The 21,891-nt window shown below is 43.0% G+C and overlaps 1 protein-coding gene across 1 annotated transcript in view; it reads right to left on the bottom strand.

Annotated features, from left to right (window-relative positions):
• The window catches only part of trabd2b (TraB domain containing 2B), a gene marked incomplete at its 5' end in the record, with an annotated part of 63,598 nt that extends 42,160 nt beyond the window's left edge, over positions 1–21,438 (bottom strand). The window contains 2 exons of the mRNA XM_083940282.1: positions 18,300–18,869; positions 21,325–21,438. Coding sequence (XP_083796408.1) covers positions 18,300–18,869; positions 21,325–21,438 — 684 coding nt within the window. The remainder of the gene's footprint in view (positions 1–18,299; positions 18,870–21,324) is intronic.
• Between the last annotated feature and the right edge of the window lie 453 nt (positions 21,439–21,891).

Below are 21,891 nucleotides of genomic sequence, written 5' to 3'. Positions count from 1 at the left end.
TCGTGCCGTACGTTTCCCCTGCTGTTGAGGTGTGTGAGAGTGTGTATTATCATCGGCACTGTCAGTGTCGGGAGTCAGAGTGTCTGTAACGTTGAACAACGCAGACGCACATAAATAGAGCCCTGGGATGGGTGACACAGACACATGTTTATCATTGAGGGGATTGGTTGGATTCCTTTCATGTGAAAATGGCTGACTGTTCCCTCACTCCCAGCCTGACCCCTCAGCTGCCTTTATCTCCCTCTCGCTCTCTGTCGGTCTCTCACTTTCTCTTAAGATTTGACCTCTTTGCCTTCTCCCTCTCTTTCTCCCTGGGTAATTTCTCTTAAGCACTTTCTTGTCTCTCCTGTCTAACTCTGACCCCTTATCCTTCATTTGTCTTTACACCCATTTTATTCCTCTTCATATCTTTCTTCTTGTCTCTTTTTCACTACCCTCTGACCCATCTGCTTTTCATCTGAGTCCAGATAAACAGAGCGGAGAAAGCTGATGGTTATGGCTATGATGGAGTTAGGTGGATATGGGGGAGGCAACCTTTTAGATTATTATTGCTGACTGATTGATGCATGTGATTGTGTGCAATTTAACACTCATCGTCACGTGTGTTTATGCGGGCGCATTCCTGTATGCATGCAAGCGTGCATGCGTGTGAAAATAATAAGTGAGTTATTAAGCTTCACCAGGGATGTTTGTCTTCTCATAATAAATGCACACAGATATTTGGCATGCTCTGACACCAACCCCCAACCCTCACACACACATTTACACACAGCAGTTCTCAGTGCGATGAGCTGTCAGTCCCTGTTAGGCTTGGCATTCTCGTTAGCACGCGGTTTGGATCCCCTTTCAGAGGAGCTGAACTCAGGACCTCTTCCCTCTCGGCATTCCAGAGAGAAGCGAACAAGAAGGAAAGAAGACAGACAGGAAGTGAGAGCCAAGGACCTCTCATGATATCGGAGAGTTTGTATTTAATCATTTGTTGAAACATCTCCTGTGCTGCGTGAGTTTTCTAATTCACAGAGAGTGAAACGGTTTCAAAGCCCACCTCCACACCACCACTAATAATCGTGTCTTCATCGAAACTGCTAAGAGATCACCCTCGGGTATATCAAAGGCCAGCTGCGGGAGAGAGAAATCAAGCTTACCAAAGCACATTTACCGTATGAATAACTTTACCTTAAGTTTCAATTACATTCCTTCCAAATGAGCCCCCAAAGAACCCACGGCTGATTAAAAGGAATTTATTTGTGTTTCTTTGGGAGAGAAAGTGGAATAGAGTTGCTTTTTACAAGAGCCAGATCAGCAGGTCCTCCTGGGTGGGCAGTGCTGCCCCAGAAAAGCTGAACCCAAACCATACATCCTTTGAAATGATTTAATCCACAATCACTGGTGCACTGATGACTGCAACCAATCCAAGGAAAGCATTTTCTTTTTCTTTTAAAGAAAAGCATGAAAATTGCTTAACGTGAAGGGGAACTTCCACCATTTCAACAGACATGCCCCAAAATTTCTCCAAAACTTGGCGCCCTCCCAGTCAAAGAACTCCCTTCTCCTCAGTTCGCACCATGCCAGGATAGCCAAAGTGAAGACGGATGACATTCCTGGAACATCTTGCAGACTTAAACCAGGCTTCACACTTTCTGATTTTTTTTTTTCCTTCAGAGAACCTGCTGATGGTTTTGACAAATAATCTGTCTGTGGTTAGGGTGTGGGTGTAGGTGAGGTGTGAGGAGGAGCAGCTTAAATGCCATATTTGATGCCACATTGGTTCAATGGTTTGGGGGCCTTGGAGGTTCAGTGATTCAGGGTTTGGCCTCTCTGTTCAGGCAGACCATTGCAGGTTGGAAGGGAAGGAATGGGAACAATTTTACTTGAATAAAGTTTCAGATTTTTCAGTTAAACTTGAGAGTGAAGCTACTTGTCTATACAGAAATGCAAAAACTAATGAATAACGTAATGCCTAGATCAACTGCATTAGAGCAATGCCACATAGTACTCCCTACCTCACACAAGTAACAGAGAAAGTGAATCAAAAATAATTCATTTGATAAAAGTATTTAAAAGATACATTTTGAATTATACACAGAAAGAAATCAAGTACAGAGAATTCAACAGACACTCGAACTGTCCAACACTACAGATGAGTCAGTAGAAAGTCAGTAGAGAGTGAAAAGAAGCTAGAAGACTCTTTAGTTTAAACTCAGAATGAGAAAGCGCTTTTTAATTTCTCAGTTTGTTTTCTTTCCCCTCTTTCACCACCTCCTGTAATTTCTTTCATTCTCTTTCCCCTCCCCATCATTCTCATCTCGTCTTCCCGTAGTTTCCTTGGAGCATTCCAGCGTTTGTTTGAGTCAGGGGCCGTTTTGTGTAAACAGCAGCCGGGTTGAGCTAAGATAGTGAGGTTTATGTGTGTTATATGACCTTACCAGTTTCTTACATCAGTGTTCCTCTTCTGATAAACATGATAGAAATGGATTCTGGCTCTGCGGTTTTTCTTTTGTGGATTTTTTACATTTGGGCTGATACAAATCATAGCTATTCATGCTGAGTTTTATTACACCAAGACCAATGAAGAGAGTTACAAAATCCTTTGTTGTTGAGTCAAAGCATAAGCACTGATTTATTGAAATCTTTTGGACAAGCATGTTTGCTCTCTTCAATAGCAGCAATAGACTACATGGCTTATTGCCTCCTTGGCAATGCAGCGTAAAACTAATCCATTACATGCAACGGGTGACACAACACACTTTTTTTTTACTATTTGTAGAGCATGCCATTTTTATTTTATTATGAAAACTTATTCATGAAGGTCAAGTCTTTTTTATAAATACAACAAATCTTTCTTGCAGGGAGTCTCAACATCTGTATACTTAGAAGCAAAAATAGCCTAATCCGCCTGAAAAGGAGTCAGTCTAACCTTTGATTTTCTCCACAACCGTTCTTCCGATCAACTTCACACTTGGACAGTGTATTGCTGAGGGCCCAAGGAAGTGCAGAGTCAAGTGTGAACTCTTAAGATCTATAGATTATATTTACTACTTCATGTACACACTGTGTAGTGTATTAAGAGGGAACCCAGATTAACAACAGAATGGCATGCTCGCTCTCCATCGCTCATACGTTCAAGATTGTTGTTGTTCTATTTGTTGTAAACTCAAACATTTCAAGCATCAGTGATGTAACATTTGGAATAAATGCTTTTGTTCCTGGAAATACTATAATAAAACTATGTCATGGCAGGTGTATTACTCAGGACTGCTGAGCAGTTCTCAAGAAATCTCAATACCAGAGGCCAAGCGTTCGGCCGGACACGTTTTCGGTACTAGTGCTAGTGTAGAGAAATGGAAAAACACACACACCATTGGCATTAGTCTAGTCAGAAATTGGTCAAATGACGAAACAATGAAGGTAATTTTGTGATAATTTCACTCCTACGCCTTCCTTTAACATACAGACACATTTACAGACGTATAAGGTTTCAGCCAGAGCTATTATGCTGGTGGCTTTTGTCTCAAGGCAGCTGTGGGAAAATGTAAATCAGTGCTTCAAGGCCAAGACCAAGTCCAAGTCAATTCAAAAGCAAGCCAATGCCTTCCTACTGACCGTTGCCACAAGAGTGTGCAAATTTGTCAGGATCGTTATTGATAGTATATTGGACTTTGTTTCATACTTGTATTGGACAGAATTTCTCAACAGCATCTAACTCCAATGCAAGTGAGTGTATAATCAGTAGCCAGCTGGACATTCATGTATAGACAGCAGAGAGCAATAAAGGCAATTATGCCTGTGATTTCCACATAATTGAGACTTCATTTGTGTCAGTCTCAGGCAAAATAACAAGGCCTCAAGAAAAATACTCACATGACCAAGATAAATGATGTTGGAGTCAGAGAAAAGACCACAGCTTTAAACTGTGATAGCTAACAGCATGAATCCCAGACTGTATGCTGGTCCGGCAGCAGCCGAGAATATCGCAAGGGCAGTGGTGGTCACCAGGGACCTTGTGTCCAAACACTGTCATCACTCTCATCCTTTCTCCATCCCTCCCATCCTTCACTGTATCCCTTCATCCATCTCCCTATCCCACTAAATACCCCGGCTGTTAGCAGGCATTAAAAAGCCATTCACACTGCTCTCATGTGCTTGGGTTGGCCGTCACCAGAGCTGACTACAGAGGCTTTGAGGGGGCCTGGTCTCTCTCTCCCTCTCTCTTTCTCTGTGTCTCTCATGCACTCTCCCCTTCGCACTTTGGCAAGCTGATAAAATAGACTTGTGTTTCCATTCCAATACTCACTCGCTCTCTGTGAGCTTTTCACAAAGATCTAGATTTTGGCTGTCAACAATGGCACGCACGCCTGCACCATCTGTCTGTCAGGCTTCTGTCGGCCGCCCGAAGCGTTGACACTACTACCTGAGAGAATCAACAGCAGAAAAATCTATCAAAAACATAGGATTTGTTCATGCCGATCCAGAACATTGCCTGGCTCACACAGCACCCTGTCCATATTTTTCATATTATCAGATGCTGTAAAGTCCCAGTGTGACATAAGACACAGTGGACCACATCCGTTAGACACCAGTGACAAGAAAACTTCTCTGTGTAGCTCTTTACCTCTGGTGGACAAATATAAGTCTGGAACAACAGGAACGGACTCCATGCATGGCAAAACCAAATTCCACTGTGACTGTGAGGATGCAGCCAGACAAACTAGTGGAAATGTGCCTTCTTAAAAAGTAATTTGCAAATTCTACTCAACTTGGAACCACACAGTTTTGATTTTAAAATAAAAACATTGTCTTTAGTTTATCATCTTCTTCAGAGATACTGTAGACCATTTTCAATGTCTGAAACTGTGGGCCATTGCTTCCTCAAACAAAATGAACTACTGTACTGTATAATGTACAGTATAATGTTGTTTTTTTGCCAGTGTTAGTTTCTATTTTGACCATTTGTTGATAACAATACCATTAAAAGTATGCTGAGGCAGTTCATGTTTGCATAGATGTACACACATCTGTCACTGGATTACTCTGATTTTTAAAATAACTTGTGACATTAGTCTCTTACTGTCTTGATTATTCTCAGGCAACTTCTGATTTCTAAGCCAATTTACGGACTTTTGTTTGATGGAAAGAAGTGAAAGTCACACTAGAGCTAAAAATGTGTATCCCAAACTAGACCCCTGCTCAAAATGAAAGACTCTTTTTTAACAGTGAAAGACCTGGGAATACAAACATAAGGAAGTATTTTCAAAATACGGTTGCCATCCACATTGGGTGGTATATTATGGGATGTTGTTACTACCCGAAGGCAGGTGGTCTGGCACAAAGCTGACAGGGGCATCAGAAACCAATAACTGTCTTTGTTTACACACTGACTTTCTTCAGCCAAGTTAAACTCACATATCAGTCTGTTCCCAGAGTCAACTTTACACTAGTGGACAGATTCTTTCTTTTCTATTCTGTGAATACCTCAAAAAATCCTCTTGGGAATCTTGGGGCTAGCATCTCCAAGGCTCAATAATTAATACCTTATATCTTGTCTTTTCTTTTTTACTGCTGGTTGCCTGGCAACCTCACAGTGATGGCAAAAGTCCAGGAAGTCTCTTCTCCCAGCCAAGAAATTGAGCCGGCACTAAATGTAAAATGTTCTTTTTTACACACTTTTTGTACGGATTAAACTAATGAGATATGACATGTTAATTAGTCATGTCTAGAGATACTCGTAGGCTGTTTTCTTTACCTTTGGTCAGAGTCAGGATTTTCCATAAAGATTGGAAATCTTTATGTGAATCTAACTACTGACAGTTGCCTAAGTGTGTATTTCCCAAACTGTTAAACTATTGCTTTAAAACTATCAATAACCCTTATGATAAAAAAAAGGTGTAACTTGGTGTGTGTATGAGCTACAAATGTGTTGAGAGGTTGTAGACATTACCAGGCTGATCACACAATGGACTTCTGTTCAGTGTGCGCAGTGGTGCAGTTTAGCCAGGGTTTATGGCAGAAACCAAAATTTGTATCCTCAAGTGTCCTAAAACCACACTGAACCTCTGGAATATATGAGTAGAGTGCAAACATAATTTAATTTAGTGAATGCAAATGAAGCGTTGAAAATCTTTGTATGGATGAATATATCCAATATGAATGTGTAACTGCGCATAAAGACTTGAGGTCTGGACATTCCCTGCGTGCCCACAACAACAAATTTGTCTTCGACAAAGTCAACTGCCCCACCTGTTCACCATTAATAAAGGTTTTACTCCATCAAACCATTTCCCACACAGTCCCACATCTGTGATCCACACAACACACACATTCACCTCCGCAGCCCTTCAGGCTGACATGTTTCCTTGCTAATCTGTTTGCACAACTCTGGTGTGACCACAGGCCAATTACACACGGTCACATGATGCACACACCCACAAGAAAGAGCGACAAAGAAAAATGAGAAAAGAGCCACCCACTGAGAGCCCCTTTTCTCCCCCATTCTCCCTCTCCTCCATCTCAAGCTCTTTCGCTCAGTCTGTCGCAGTAATCACAGCTGCCCATCATTTAGGCTCTCCCTAAACAACAGCACCCCTCAGAGACCACGGCCCTCCTACGACTCTCTAAGTAAATTTGATTTCTCATCTCATTTACGTTCCATAAACTCTGCCATATGTTGAATATTATATTTAAACTATTTCAGTGGATGCCAAGAGAGCGTATGGCTTGGGGAAGGTGGAAGGACTGTGTTGGAAAAACTGCACTTGTGAATGACAGGTTAAATTGACCGTGATGTGAGAGAGAAAAAACTCAAAACCAAAAGAAGAGAAGAGAGAGAAACTTCACAGCAGCATCCTGTATTTTATTGTTGTCTTTGTTATTTTGGCACAGAGGAAAATGTCGAGTGGAGAAAGTGAAAGGTTTCCTCTGTTATTGTTGCTTTTGCTCTCCCCCAGTACCACCAAATTGAACAATTTTATTTTCCCCTCCTGTCTTTCCCGTTTTGCCTGAGTGGCGTTGGGGTTATTCTGCTTCTCCCCGCTCCGTGCTTGTGCCTGTTCCTCCACTTCTCTTTCTCATAATCCCTTTTTATATTTTTTTTCTTTTGGTCCTTTCTCTCGTGCTAAGGATTGACCAGGTCACATGTCAACAGCGGGGCAGCCAATTTTATCCCTATTCCTTATGCCTTTTTACGTGTCAGATAGACAGCAGTTTTTACATCAGACCATAGAAAGAGTGCCAAAGAGTTCAGTCTTTGGACACTATATTTGTGTACTTTTCATTATTTTCTGTCCTGATGTGCAGAACTCATCTTTCAGTGCAAAAAGAAATAATCTCCATCCAGCCGTAGTCGCTAAACCGCTTATCTTGTTAAGGCCAAATTTTAAAAAACTAATTGACTCAGGCCTGTGTCGTTTCAAGGATGTGAAAAAGTCATGTTCAACAGCAGTGCAGAGGGGGGGTTGGGAGGGGGGCTACTGGGGCTTCAGCCAAAGAGACGGGGTCGTCCAGAGGGCAATGACGAGGGCAACCGACTCCCTCTGTCAGTCCGGCTCAGAGAGAATTCTGTGAGCCTTAATTCAAAAGGTGAAACAGAGGCCTGAATGCACAAATGCCTGAATCCCCTGAACTACTGAGGGTACCCTGAGGTAAAACAAATGTATTGACCAGAGGCTGAAGGGTTTTCGACAAAGACATAGTAACATGAGGCCTATTGCCCAATCCAGGTGGTCAGCTGTTGCTTTGGGATCAGTTTTTAAATGTTGGCCCAGCACTTCTGCTGTTTTAACCCACACTCACCTGCTATGGCCGCCAAATAATAAATAGATCCTTCTGTTGTGTGTTACAGGGAGGAACTAGGCTGGAGTACAGAGGGTTGTGACTGAGAACAGGTCTTCAACGGGAGGATGAAAGTGTGTACAGACGGTAACATTTTTCTACTTGGTGATTCAGCTCAGTTTGACCTGTGAGGTACCGTGTTTGTGCTTTCACTTATCTGTGCAATGATCTCTCCCTGCAAAGTTGTTTGTGGTAGTACCAGAACATCTGTGTCTGAACACTTGTTAATGGCGCTGGAGCCTCTCTCCTGCCCCCCTGTCTCTCTACCTGCTGTCTTTTGGCAGCTTGCTGGCTTGTCTGGCTGCTGCCTTTAACTGAGAGTGTTTTTTCAAGCTCTCCAACTGGCAATTTTCATACCGGTCGGAGGAGTTGGGGACCAGCTTCAGGGCCCAGTCATTAAGGCTGGGTATTGTTTAAAAAATGTTGATACCAGTACCCTTAAAGTGATACCATAATTCGGTACCCATCATGTGAATGGAAGCATTCAGTTATGTAAAATGCCACCAATACTCCTCCCCATCCAAATGTTTTCTACACTAATACATTTAAAAAGTGTTCAGATTACTTTAGCGCAATTAGACTTATAGCGAGCAGCTTTGCGCACTTGTAAAACAATGGTTATTAATTATGTGAATTATTTTATTCAGTCACTGAGGCTATACTGGGGTGTATATTTATATACATGTGTCGATTAGTCGACTAATCGCTCTAAATGATGACCACTGGTCGACCAAGACAATCCTTGGTCAGGGGCAGCCCTACTGCAAACTCAAATACACAATGCTCCACTTCAATACAACACAAACTTCATGCAAATGCAGTATTTGTTTGACTGGAGAAGTATTGATAATAATAAAAAGCAGCCATTGGATTGAGTTACATTCCTAAGTTATGGCAATTGTTTTCAGTGATGGAAAGTAACTAAGTATATTTACTCAAGTGCTGTACTATTTTACTGTTGATTATATCTTTTTGCAGATTCATATTAATGATATTAAATACAACTCAACAATTAAATTATGTTGTATTATTACAGGATAAGATATGTTAAGACTGTATTGAGTCCCAAGGGTAAATTCACAAGCTACACAGCAATATATATAGTGCTTAAATTGCTTTTACCAACTGCAACATTAAAGAGATGTAAACAACGCATCAATAATTATAATACAATAGTGTAAAAATATTCTGAAATGGACCATTCTGCATAATGAGTACTTGTACTTTTGGTACATTAAGTATATTTTGTATAATACTTTTATTTTAGCAAAATTTTGAATGCAGGACTTTTGCAGTATTTGTACACTGTGGTATTACCACTTTTCCTTCAGTAAAAGATCTGAGTACTTCTTCCACCACTGGCTATATTTTTGAACAAGCATGAAATAATTAGTTTAGGCGGCCAAGCAGGGGTGTCGGCTGCTTACTCACAGACAAAGTGCAATGTAACTACGGTTTACCTGTCTCACACTTGAGCCTTTCAGAGAGGTTTATTCAATTTTTACTTTGATTTCTTATTATTGCTAAGAATACTGATCATGGAATTATACTGCTGGGGATGAACGGCCATGGCTTAAAAAACTGTGCTTGTTGTTGCTGCTCTTCCCAGCTCCCCCATCGGACATTTGCCAAGTTAAATTGAAACAGTCTTGAAACAACACAAGCAGTGCTGCTCAGTGATCGATCATGAATAACCTACATTTGAACCAAATTAACACTTTTAAGATGGGACTATAGAAAGATGAAAGTGGTTTTATACAGGACAGATCTAAGGGTTGATATACGAAAAAAGAAAAGAAAGAAAAAAATATATATATAAACATATAAAGCAGCACTGAAACATATTTATTTGACGTGCAGGATAATTCAAACAAATAGTGTGGAAGTGAAAATGAGCGTTAAAGTGTAGGTTTTTGGAGAAGGGGGTATGAAAAGGTGAAAGGTGTAAGCAGAGCTGAAGTGCTCCACTGGGTTGTATATAATGGGGACACAGCAGAGGGGGCAGAGAAGACGAATGGGTCACATTAAAACCGGGTTCAGTGAGAGGGCTCTGCTAATGCTACTTAATCCCTGACAAGCCTGGCTCACACAACACACATACATGCAGTTGTTCTCTTCTGGCACCTATTTATGACCGTTGGCTGGTCTGTGTGTCTGTGTGTGTGTGTGTGTGTGTGTGTGTGTGTGTGTGTGTGTGTGTGTGTGTGTGTGTGTGTGTGTGTGTGTGTGTGTGTGTGTGTGTGTGTGTGTGTGTGTGTGTGTGTGTGTGTGTGTGTGTGTGTGTGTGTGCGTGTGAGAGAGCGAGAGAGCAAGAGAGCAAGAGAGCAAGAGAGCGAGAGTGAGAGAGGTGTGTTAGTATGTGTTGCTGATGTCACAGGCAGGCGGGGACGCTGAGTTCATCTCGGACCATCAAGCATCCAACATGGAAAGTTGCATGCCATGGCGTACTGGCATCTTTTTCCCAGGTTGGCTCATACTGGGTGATACTGATACACCACATTTTCTGGTAACTTGTCTGGTGCTGCCCTTTTACTATTTATTATATTTATTTTGATGGCACTTATGAACCATAGTGTTATGGCGGTTTTGTGTTTAGATTTGGTCCCTTGGTGATCTTAAAGATAGATGTTGTTGATAGAAATCAGTGCATGGTACTCAAAATCACAGTACTTGCCATGATCTTTCCCATTTTTGACGCCCATGGCAAACTAAATATTAACCATGACATTGTTAGATCATAAAACAGTTATGTTTTTGCAGTGGTTATTTTGGAAGGTACTGACAAATGATGTTGTCCTGTCAATATGGGTCAGATAGGAAACACTTACACACTTAAGTCATTTAATTACAGGACTTGATTCAATTATTTCCTTATATATATGTTATAGATAGCCTTCAAAATTATTGTCTTAACACCTGATACAAAGAATGAAATCATAAATGGTACAATTCCAGAGAAATATAATCCCTTCAGCTTGGGCATGATCCGTCATAAAGCAGAATGTGGCTGCCGGAGCAGCACACAGAAAAAGAGTCACCGGGTGGAAAGGCGCCGCCCACCACTGCAAGATCCAGCCAAGTCTCAGGGATAGGACACCACAGCTCACGACATCCAGCTGGAAACCAACATGTGCACGGAGGCCGCCCAGCTCACCGTCCAACACCTGCACACTGGCCGGCAGGATGCCTGGCAAAGAAGATCCATGAATCACAGCCGGTGTTCAATTACTCGACGTCTGTGTTGGCGTCCCTTCTGATGCAGAGCTGTTCTTGCTTGTCCACATATTTGTCGTCATATCCATAGATCTTACTCGATGGCCATTTTCTTCACTTTTTCCTGCGTGTTTACTTTGATATTTGAAAAATTAGCAGAGTTGGCATAAGGCTGCCAAGTTGATTTCCTTATTCTAATGAGCGACGTAGCCACATGCCATCACCGTCCAATATCAACCACAAAAACCACAACTAATATTTGCAAAATACACTTAAGAGCATACATTTGCACACATTTATCGGAGCTGATGGAGATGCGACTGGAGAAGTCCATGTCCCCTTGAACGCATTTACAAGCTGTAAACTGTTCTGAATTCAAGCTTCATCTCAAAGTCAAAATTGGATAAAACATCAGGGAAGAATATAATTATAAGTGATAGCATCTAGAGAAGAAGCACGGAGTTACGCGGTGCACATCACATCGCAGGTACATACAATGATCCCTGGTCTTAGTGAGGCTAACCTGGTTAAACAAAGGTTATAAAACAAGTCCCAAAAGACAACAACATTCCAGAGGGGCCAAGTGGGTCTCTGAGGAAATCAGTCAGTCACATTCCTGTCTGTGATCAATCAGCCCCTGGCCCAGACAACCTGAGATTAACCTCAGCCTTCCTGGAAACTACCTGACCTTCTCATAGAAAACAACCTCCAGCTCCGTACAACTTAGTGCAGTTTCCCTTGTTGTGATGAGAAAATATGTATTGTAGAAATATAATGTGTGTGTGTGTGTGTGTCTTTGTGACTACCTGTCTGCAGGAAAAACACACTTAACCGCCATTTATTTTACTGCAACTTCCGCTGTTAGGATGACAAAATAATTATACAGAAACAGAGTATACTTTAAGTGTGTGTGTGTGTGTGAAGATGACTGCAGAGTGAAGATGGATCCACAGTGTGACATGAAGCCGTTTAAGCAGAAAGGAACGCTCATTCTCTCCACCAAAGAGAGAATGTGGGCGAAGGACTTGGCACATTGAACACTGAAGTATGGAAGAGCACTCTGACCTGCCACGCTTAAATCACTAACTCAGAGGAGCTCAGCTCAGTGACAATGTGGTGGAGTCATTACTTCAGGTCTCTCAGGTACAGTACTCAGTGTGTGGAGGGATGTGGCCACCGTCGGATTCATTGAATGGAGCCAAAGCAGCAGGTTTATAGTGGAGCATGGAGATCACAGTGAAGTCATAATTCACAGAATAAGTCTTCAGAATAAAGAAACAACTTTTTGGGTGTTCCCACTTTCCCTCCCTTCTACTTCAGTTACCGAACTTGCTCCTTTCAACTTTAGTTAAACGAGTGGAGAGAGTTATCACGATTGCCGTGATGACTCCAGTTTTCCAGTTAAGGAAATGCTAAAATTGTAGCACTTTGTTTAAGTGGAACATTTCTTGCAGCCGTACTGTACCAGGTTCCTGTGAGCTCGTGTCTGCTGCCTGCTCTCAAACTCAATAATCAACTTTAACATTTTTTTCACTCAAAATATGACTCCAGTCAAAGAAACTGTGATTTATTCACTTGTCAAGTGAACAGCGCCCCTGTTTTCACAGCGTCCGTACCCAGCCTCTATCTCACCATCAGCCTGCAGTGTTCTGGCCGGCACATAATTGTCTAAGTGCTTCTGGATGGCAGCGGGCTATTTGGTCATTAAGGGGCCTATTAAGTCATTAGTGCAACAGTGGGACTGCCGTCTGCCTGCCGACAGGACCAGATGATCGGCCCGATATGTGTTGCCTCGCAGTTTTCCACATATTTGTGCAGGTAATTATAGCTTAGATGTGAAACACCCTCAGATGTCACGCTTAAAGAGGGAATACATGTCACCAGCACACTTTGAAGGTAATCTCCTCCTCCCCATCTCCTCCTCCTCCTCCACCTCTTTTTCCACTCCGTGTGTGTGCAGATGAGCAATGGGTTAGCAATGGGACAACCCGAGCCTCGGGACATGTCAGAGAGAAAGATAGGGAATGAGAAGGAGGGAACAGGGATCCAGAAAGAGTGAGGAGGTCAGAGAAATGAAGAGCAGAGTGCAGACAAAGAATCACTTTTTCCATCAGTCAGCTTCTGTGGCCAACGCATCACTTCAAACCCAAACTTGCACACCCATCATGAAATGTAAATATTTGGATATGGCTAGGATTGAATGTTACTTAATTCTTCCCTTCAAAGCTGTCCTGTTTAGGTGAATAAGGTCCAAAGAACACAACGCAAAATTATTCTGCATGATTTGATACGATGCATGAGTATATTATTTTGATTTCAGTACTGATACTTTGAGCAAACCTTGCCCGGCCAGGAGACATTCACTACCCGAGGCTCGAAATATTATATTTACCGCTTACCATAAACGCTCATCAAATAAGTGCCATGTACAGCCAGGAACCTCTGGATCTGTATGGAGAAAGACATTCCTCCCTGATATGTGCTGTATTTTACTTTTACTGTTTTAAAATCATTTTCAAATCACTGACATTTATCCTAGGGCCATATACTTTATGGGGTTCAATCTGAACTGGAAAACCAAAAACAAATACAAATCAAATTGAATATCTTATAAAGCATCAGTGACTTATGGGAAACACACACTGCGTGGATCTAAACACAGTTAAAGGGAATGTCTCTGGCCCAGATCGTTCACTTTGTGACCACTGTGTGTGAATTCAGTGGTTGCCAGCACCATGCAGTCTTCATTATATATTTTCATACATATATTGGAAAAACTAAATGTCATCACGTTTCATATTATTTTACCATGAAGATTTACATTGTTGTGACATTTTAGCCAACTTTTCTGGGCCTTAAAAAAGCCCCTCTGTGGCGGCAGCGCATGTGAGGCTGCAGTGTCAGCACAGCAAAAAGCCTCTGCCTGCCGCTTCTCTAGCAGGGGGGACGACACATGAGGTTTGAAATAGACATGTCAGATTGTCACTGAAGCTGTAAACAGAGGAGGACGCCCTCCTGCTGAAAGGAAACTGGATTCTGTCACCTACCACCCTGCCACCCCTTAATACCTTTACCCCGATCCAGCCATAAGGTGACAACACTGGGGTGTACAACAGTCTGCCATCTCTCTCTCTCTCTCTCTCTCTCTCTCTCTCTCTCTCTCTCTCTCTCTCTCTCTCTCTCTCTCTCTCTCTCTCTCTCTCTCTCTCTCTCTCTCTCTCTCTCTCTCTCTCTCTCTCACTCTCTCACTCACACAAACACACTCCATCTCTCAGCTAGAGCTTTGATTCTCTGTCCGAACCCGACTGCGCCAAAGTTCCAGTGCTTATTCTTTTTTTTCTTTTTTTAAACGCAGACCTTATAGTCTGTCTAATGTCATGAATAATGTATGAACTGTGTACTGCTGTGTATGACTGCCATCCTCTGGATTAAAAAAACTGTGGGAATTTGGGTTTTTACTCAATTCAATTTTTATTTAAAGGGCCAAATCATAACAAAAGTTATCTCAGGGCTGAAAACTGCTGCCGTGGTTTGTGTTGTGCTTGGAATCAAAATTATTTGGGTTCACCTAAGGATCGGGCCTACTTTTATGGGCCCGCTCGTAGGTTTAGTCACAGCACAAAATAGCCTGAGCTGATGGAGGCTCTATCAGATTGGGTGCTGCCTGCCCAGACTGACCCCAGCAGACCGCCAGTCTCCTTACCGCTCTGCTGCTCCACGACTCCACTACCACCTCCCGCCTTGACCCTTGACCCTTGCCCAGGAGACAGGCGCCACCGATATGATGTAATTTCTCTCCGACATGGGCCAGTGGCCTCGGCTGCAATGCAACCCGGGGAAAATAAATATGGGTGTTTATTTGGTGGGAGTGAGAGAGGCCCACAGGCTGGAGCCGCCCTCGAGTTTCCCAAATAAAGCATTGCAATACTGTAGAACCGTTATTGTTCCACATCTTAACTTTAATAACATACTGTTTGTAGGTAAAAATAAGCTTTTGTGGTTTGGTACTGTGCACCCTCCATACAATATACCATTGAGATGACCTTCCCTTGCATCTTCTGATTTATTATTATATTCATTATTTATACGGATACATAAGAAGCCATGATGGTATAATAAATCTGCCCTTGAGTGAAGAGACTGTATAGGGGTCACACCCTTGAGCCGGGATTGTGCAACTTGCATCCTCTGAGCTGACAAAGCTTTCTCCAGCCAATTACACTCGCTGCTCAAAGCATTCACACTGACACTGGTACCGGCCGGCCCACCCAGCTGTCAACCTGCATCGGACCCCAAAGAACTGAAGAAGAACCATGCACCATGACCCGCTTTTCTTTCCAAAAGCTCTAAACTACCTCTCACAGAGACATCCTCCACCCCTCCCTGTGATCTAAGAGAGAGCACAGAGAGATCTCAGAGAGAAAGAGCTCTTGTTAGATCACAATGGCCTTAAGAGGGCTCTGACACACTTAACATCTCTCTGTGCCTCTTACGCTACCACCAACACCATCACTACTACAAACTGAATATCACTCCATTCAAACGAACCGCTCCACCTCCTCCTATCCTGGAGAGAATCAAGTCACAGGTCCTCCGGCAAAAGCTAACGCAGAGACCTGGACTAGTGCCTCAAGACCATACGTTTGCCCTTGGTGCCTGCCTCACTACACTGGCACCACTGGGACCGGGGTGCCTATGAGAAACCTGTGTGACAGATGATGAAACACCAGCGTTCACCTTTCTAAGAGCCCCTTGAAGTCAAAGGTACAGGATATTATAGGCAACTACTTTTATTGGGAACAAATATGTGGGCCGTCAGGGTTTGGAACCTTTCCCAACTCAGATCTCCCTTTAAGCATTGTGCATGTTTCAGATTAGCGCTAGCGGTGAGACGATGCACATCAGTCTGCCTGCATTTTCAACTCTTGATGCCTTTACACTTTTTCTTATTCTCAAGTCAGTCTCTATCTCTGCCTTTCTCTCTGTGCGTCTCACTTTTCTTTCTTCTGACTCCCACCCACGCATTTTCTCTTTGAGTCTTACTCTATCCATCCTTCTGACCTCATCCTTGTTCCAGTCAAGCGTAGAGGGAATCAATCAACCATAGTGTTCAGATTAAATCACAAATTATTATAATTGAGAATAATGGTTTCCATGTCAGCTTCGGTTCAGCTTCGGTCTCTTCTCATACATATCTGGGAACGACGGGGTTGGAAGCGTTGGAAGTGCAGAAGTCCAACGGTGCTTGTGCTCTGGAGGAGGGAAAGTCAAGTTATCCATGATCCAATTTTGACTGGATTTCCATGGCAATAAAACTCTTATCTGAATTTGAACACCTGTCTAATAAAAATATTACAGACGCTTGTAAATTCAGTGCATGTTCTTTCCCTGAAGATCAATAGATTATGCTTATTATAGTCAAAAAGAGGTTCTCAGGAAACAGAAATCCAGCTTTCTAACGTTGGACACTGTACTGCTACTCAACCCTGTTGGGATGTAATATAAAACAGTGTTGTTTTTAGGGGCAACTGCTGTGCTGTGCCGCACTAAATACAGATCAGCATTAGGAACAGTTAGACCGAGGTTTTATAGGGGAAAAAGACAGGAGACATGAATCCCTTTAAGATAACAGGAAAACAACAAGTCTACAGGACATAACAGACTTCAGAATGCAAAGCCCTCCAAACAACATTAGCACGTCTACTCTTTATTACTGAGAGGCCCAGTGTGCCTTCCTGAGCTTATTTCTAGGGGCAGTAAAGCTCCCAGGCATGTGCAGGGCATGCAGTGGGACTTTGACAGTGTAGTTAGGAGGTGCTGATGAAAGAAGAGAGGCTGGGAGCCCACTGCCTCTCAAATTAGCTCCGGAGCCCTCGGACCTGTCACATGGAGGCTTAGACACCACCAATGTGCATGTATGGAGCTTTGCATGCGTACAGTGTGCCTTCGTGTGTGGTGTGCCGTGCATACAGGGCACATGTGTTGAGTCCTGCATGAATACACATACTGAGATGTTTTTCCTCCTTAATGTAGATCAAAGGTTGCATTGGAACATAAATTAGAACAGAGCATCCTCCGCGTGCTGTCGTGGCTCGTCATCTCAGATTTTTGTGGGACCTCCCACAGTTTGAAAAAGGGTCTCCAGCTTTGGTGACCTCCGACTGACTAAATATTTAAATAGATGCTTGTTCCCTTCATGTCTTTATCGTCAGACAGGATATTAAAGATGGACACACTCCCCATGTTTTGCTTATCAAGTAATTAGGTTATTTTCTTCATCTTCCAGTCTCCGATTACAGTACAAGCCCCACAATACCGCAGAGAGCCAGACAGACAGTCTGCATTAATGAAAGAGAGAACTCGCTGCTCTTCTCACCTCCTCTAATCTGTTTTGCATGTGCATTGCTTAGCCTGACACCCTCTCTGCAGATTCAGCTGTTGAGTGTTTGTGTAGTGAGGTGGATGGACATCCATAACCGTAAAGCTGTCTCCAGCAGAACGGATTAATCACTTTTTTTTTCACCTTATAGTGTCTTCTCCCACATTCTCATGACTTTTTCTCTCAGAGAGGTTGCAACATTGCCTGGGTCCAAAATCCGCCCACTCCACAGAGTTGACTGATTTGTCTGACATTGTGACGTAAAACTACAGATTCTCAGTTAAACACACGGTCCGCAAGGGGACTAACGATTAGCCAATGAGCACCACGGGTGGAACTAATGCTGTTGTCAAGCTGTGAGTTTACATCACTGGCTGATCACAACCAAGTTAGTGAAATGTGCTTACGTCATAGGCGCAGTCGTGCTTTGCTATAGCCTTCTCCATTACTACTATACAGTCTATTCTCACTACTCTTGTCATAACCTCTGAAAAATGACTCGTTTCACTGTCAGAATCAGATCAATCAATAACATTTAGGAAAGGATCCGCACAAATTAACTATCATAGCGCTAAAATGGCAGTTAGCCGGTTTGGACCGGAAGTCTTTTGTGATTGGTTAGGGAAAATCGAATCCACTCCCCAATGGAAATTAGTTACAGTGCAAGCAATGTTAGACTGAAGATAGAAATGGAATGTAACAAGTCGGCAATTCTGTCTGATATCAGGCTACGTAGGTGCAACACCCAAAAACTCAGCCTGCTTGTCTTCAGACTTTTCTTCAGACTGCTCTTGCCATTTCTACAGCTATTCCAGCTGTGTACACACAGGGAATAGATTTGCAAAAATTTGAAAATACAAGCGTTCATTTCTCCTCTTACCTGAGAAAAGTTGAGCCCGTTGAGGGGGTGACACTGCTCCTCAACCCGCTCCACCGCCCCTGTCGTCTTTCCCATCCGTTCAGCCTCTTGAGCCAAGAACAGATCCAGCACAGGTGTCCCTCTGGACCGAACGTCCCACTCTGTCAAGGAGTTGACCATTAGCATCACCCACACCGGCCTTTTCCTCTCCCAGTTTCCTGCAATGGCGTTGAACAGGTAGTCAGCATACAGTCCGCGGCCACGCTGGTCAGCGGTCATCCAGTAAGGCATCATATGTTTGACATAGTCCAAGTGACGTTTGAGGCGGCGGTACAAGTCTCGAGGTAGCAGGTTCTGCAGGTTCTCCCCGTGGGGCAGCAGCTGGCAGCTGGTCAGTTTGGAGATGGTTAGAGGGTCGGTCAGGTCCAGTTCAAAAAACACATTGTGGCTGTTATGGAAAGCCTGCTTGGACCTGTCGGGGATGAAGTCCCAGACTCGAGTATAGGGCACATGGATGGTACCAAATAAGTAAGAAGGTGGGTGCGGAGGTGGACGCTTTACTCTCCACAGGAAAGAGTTCATGTCACTTTGCTGTAAGAAGCAGAGGAAGGAGGGAAGGAAAAAAAAATAAGATTTTGAGAACAAAAGGAAACAAAAATACCAGAACCATCCCTTTACAGCAGTTCAACTAAAGCTGACACATTTTTCCTCTATTGTGGTTTTCTGGCTCATAGGCTCAGGTCAACAGTTGAGAGATTGAAATACCATTTTGAGATGACGGCAGGGAAGTATGAAGTCTAGTCAGTTCGGGGGTTGCTGCTGTGGTGCGGACAGGGGCTTTATAGGGGGGCCTTCTGGGCTGTAAACAGACCCCCGTGGTATTGTTGAGGTGCATCAGTTGCCAAAGCCTCTTTCGGCCTGGGATGCTTTTTGAAGGCTGCAGTGCAAATATACTGCAAAAGCGGAAAAGAAACCTGCCCTCCATTTTGACCCTACTGTGATACTTTTGTTTGTGATTTTTCATATTTTCTTACACCAGGCAGTGAGATGTGGTGCTGACAGCCTTAAGTGAAGCACAGTTTTTGTCCTCTCTGGTTTCTATTACAGGAAGTGTTTGTCTAGTGCGGTTATCTTTATACAAAACAATGTCCCAATGGAAATGAAATAATCACAGCCCTTCTAAATGAGCATAAAGCCGTATTGCATATAAAATATGTTTCTTGTTAAGTGCTCTGCAAATTTGCTGTACATGTGTTATAACTTTGATGTTGGCATTATTCAAATATGAAAAAAGAATTAACTTCTATAAACAATATCAAACTTCTGGCTTCTGAGACATGGAGTAATCAGGCATTTGAGGGATGAAACCCATTACTGTAAAATAAAGTTATTCTTAGAAAATGTTTACTTCTAAAACTTAATCAAGATTTCCTTCAGCTGTGTTCCCAATTATACTGAACGCTGCCAACTGCCTTTGTCAAATACGTTTCGCGTGGCTGCCAAAAGTGGAGTCGTCTTGCGGGATGTTCTGTTATCATCATAATTATACTACATTGAACATACAGTCAATTCTGGCGTGAAACAAAATAAATCGAAAGTGGTATATTTCATTTCAGAGCAGCGTTTCTTGTCTGCAGATCCACTGAGAGGTTTAAACAGTTTGCTTTTAACTCAATTTTCACATTGGCAGGGTGCAGCCGACGTGTAGACGGACGGGAAAGCTTTGGACGGCATTATTGCATTCGTGCATTCTCCGTCATATTTCTCAGACACGGAAACTTAAAGAGCAGAGAGGGTTTTTTTTCAGTCGTTAACGTGCACGTGTGCGCTCATAGGCCTACCCCATAAATGAAGACTTTTCGACATGGAAAGTGTGGTCGTGTCCTGAAGAGAGGCGAGATCCCCTCTGCTAAAGCTGCGTGGACTTTTTCTGGAGAGCGTCGATGCGCAGGGCTCCTTTTTATGGGGGTAATTACTCCTAACAGAAAACAGAGACCACTGTACTGACGCATTACAAATCACATAAAGCAAAAGAGCACGAAGTCTTCAGTGATCTCTGACAACAGATCCCCGTGTAGGATATAATGCACCAATGAAACCAAAGCCTGTGATCTCCCATAATGATATCACCCATGCGCAATAATGTCATATTTAAACACTTGCCTGTCTCTGAGGTCATGTTTTTCTCTGCTGAAATTATCTTTTTTTTCCCCTTTATTTCAAGGATGCATTCAGGGAGGGAGGAAGATGGAAAGACAGACACATTAACTGGAGCTGGAGTATGGCCGGCTCTGCACTGCTGCACTTCCTCACGGGAAGGGTTCAAGCCACATCCATAATTTAGCAATATGTCCCGATAAGTGTTTTAATAGGCCGCGCGTTGAAACATGACCACGTCTGAAAGGTCAGTGAAACTTTTCCAAATAAAGTCCAGTCACCCGCGGGTGTTACCCACTTGCGTTTGTCACATAAACAGCCATACAGTTGGCGAGCTTTCACAAATTCTGTTGGCGACTGCTTTTATTTCGGAGGCCTGCATCTCTTCTTAGAGGAGCCAGTTCAAAAATACCTGAACTTCTCATGTCTGATGAGTAAAAACAGTGTTTAACTTAATATAGATACAGCATTATTATTATTATTATTATTATTATTATTATTATTATTATTATTATTACATACCGCAATTACCAGGCATTTCCCCTTAATCATGTTATGTTCGTCTCATTGTGCGTCAGTTAATCCATTAATAATAAAATGTATTCAAATGTGTAACCTTTGGCCTCATTATAAAGCACAATTATGATGAATGATAAATAACATTAGGTGCGATTGTTCCCTTTAACAAGTATTTAAATTTGAGTTTTACTGTTATTTCCCAAACTAGACGTTATCAAGAAAGACTCATTTGGATAAAGTTGAAATTAAGTGTATCAAGCTGGATAACAGAGAGGGTAAAATCTTATGTATCATGCGGGCTTGAATACGCGTCTGTCTCGGGAGACACGGGGCGTCCCTTGACTTTATAAAGTGCCCCAACGTGACTCACCGACTTTGGTGCGTCGCACTGCCTCGGTCGGTCCGGTCGGTGTGTGCCCCAGGGTGCCACAGTGTGCAGGAGAGCGCTCAGGAAGACCCAGTTGAGTCCCGGCAGACAGACCATCGTGTCGAGGTGACAGGACACTCCTGACAGTCAACTCTCAGATGTCTCTCCTATACGCTCTCTTCTCACTGCCTTTTCCCCGTCTCCTTTGAAATAATAATAATAAAAAGATAATAAAAAACGTTACCGGTGGCCTCTTGGCTCACATGTGCCGCGCGGCTGGAGGACCATACTGCCTCTTCGCCATTCAAGACGCTTTCTCGCGGGGTGAGTTTAGTTGTTTCTGTCTGAAACTTTTTCTGTCTCCTTAAACTCTGAGCTAGGAGCTGACTCTTTGGAGAGTTTCCGCGGTGCGCTCAGCAAGTTTGGAGCGTCTTGACTGGGAGAGAGGGAGGTGGGACGACTTGAGTACCCCCTCTACCCCACCCCACCACACACACGCACGCACGCACGCGCACACACACACACACACACACACACACACACACACACACACACACACACACACACACA

The sequence above is a fragment of the Echiichthys vipera genome (assembly GCF_963691815.1).
Source record: "Echiichthys vipera genome assembly, chromosome: 3".
NCBI lineage: Eukaryota > Metazoa > Chordata > Actinopteri > Perciformes > Trachinidae > Echiichthys > Echiichthys vipera.
The sequence above is the reverse complement of the archived record's forward strand: the minus strand, read 5'-3'. Positions and strand labels throughout refer to the sequence as shown.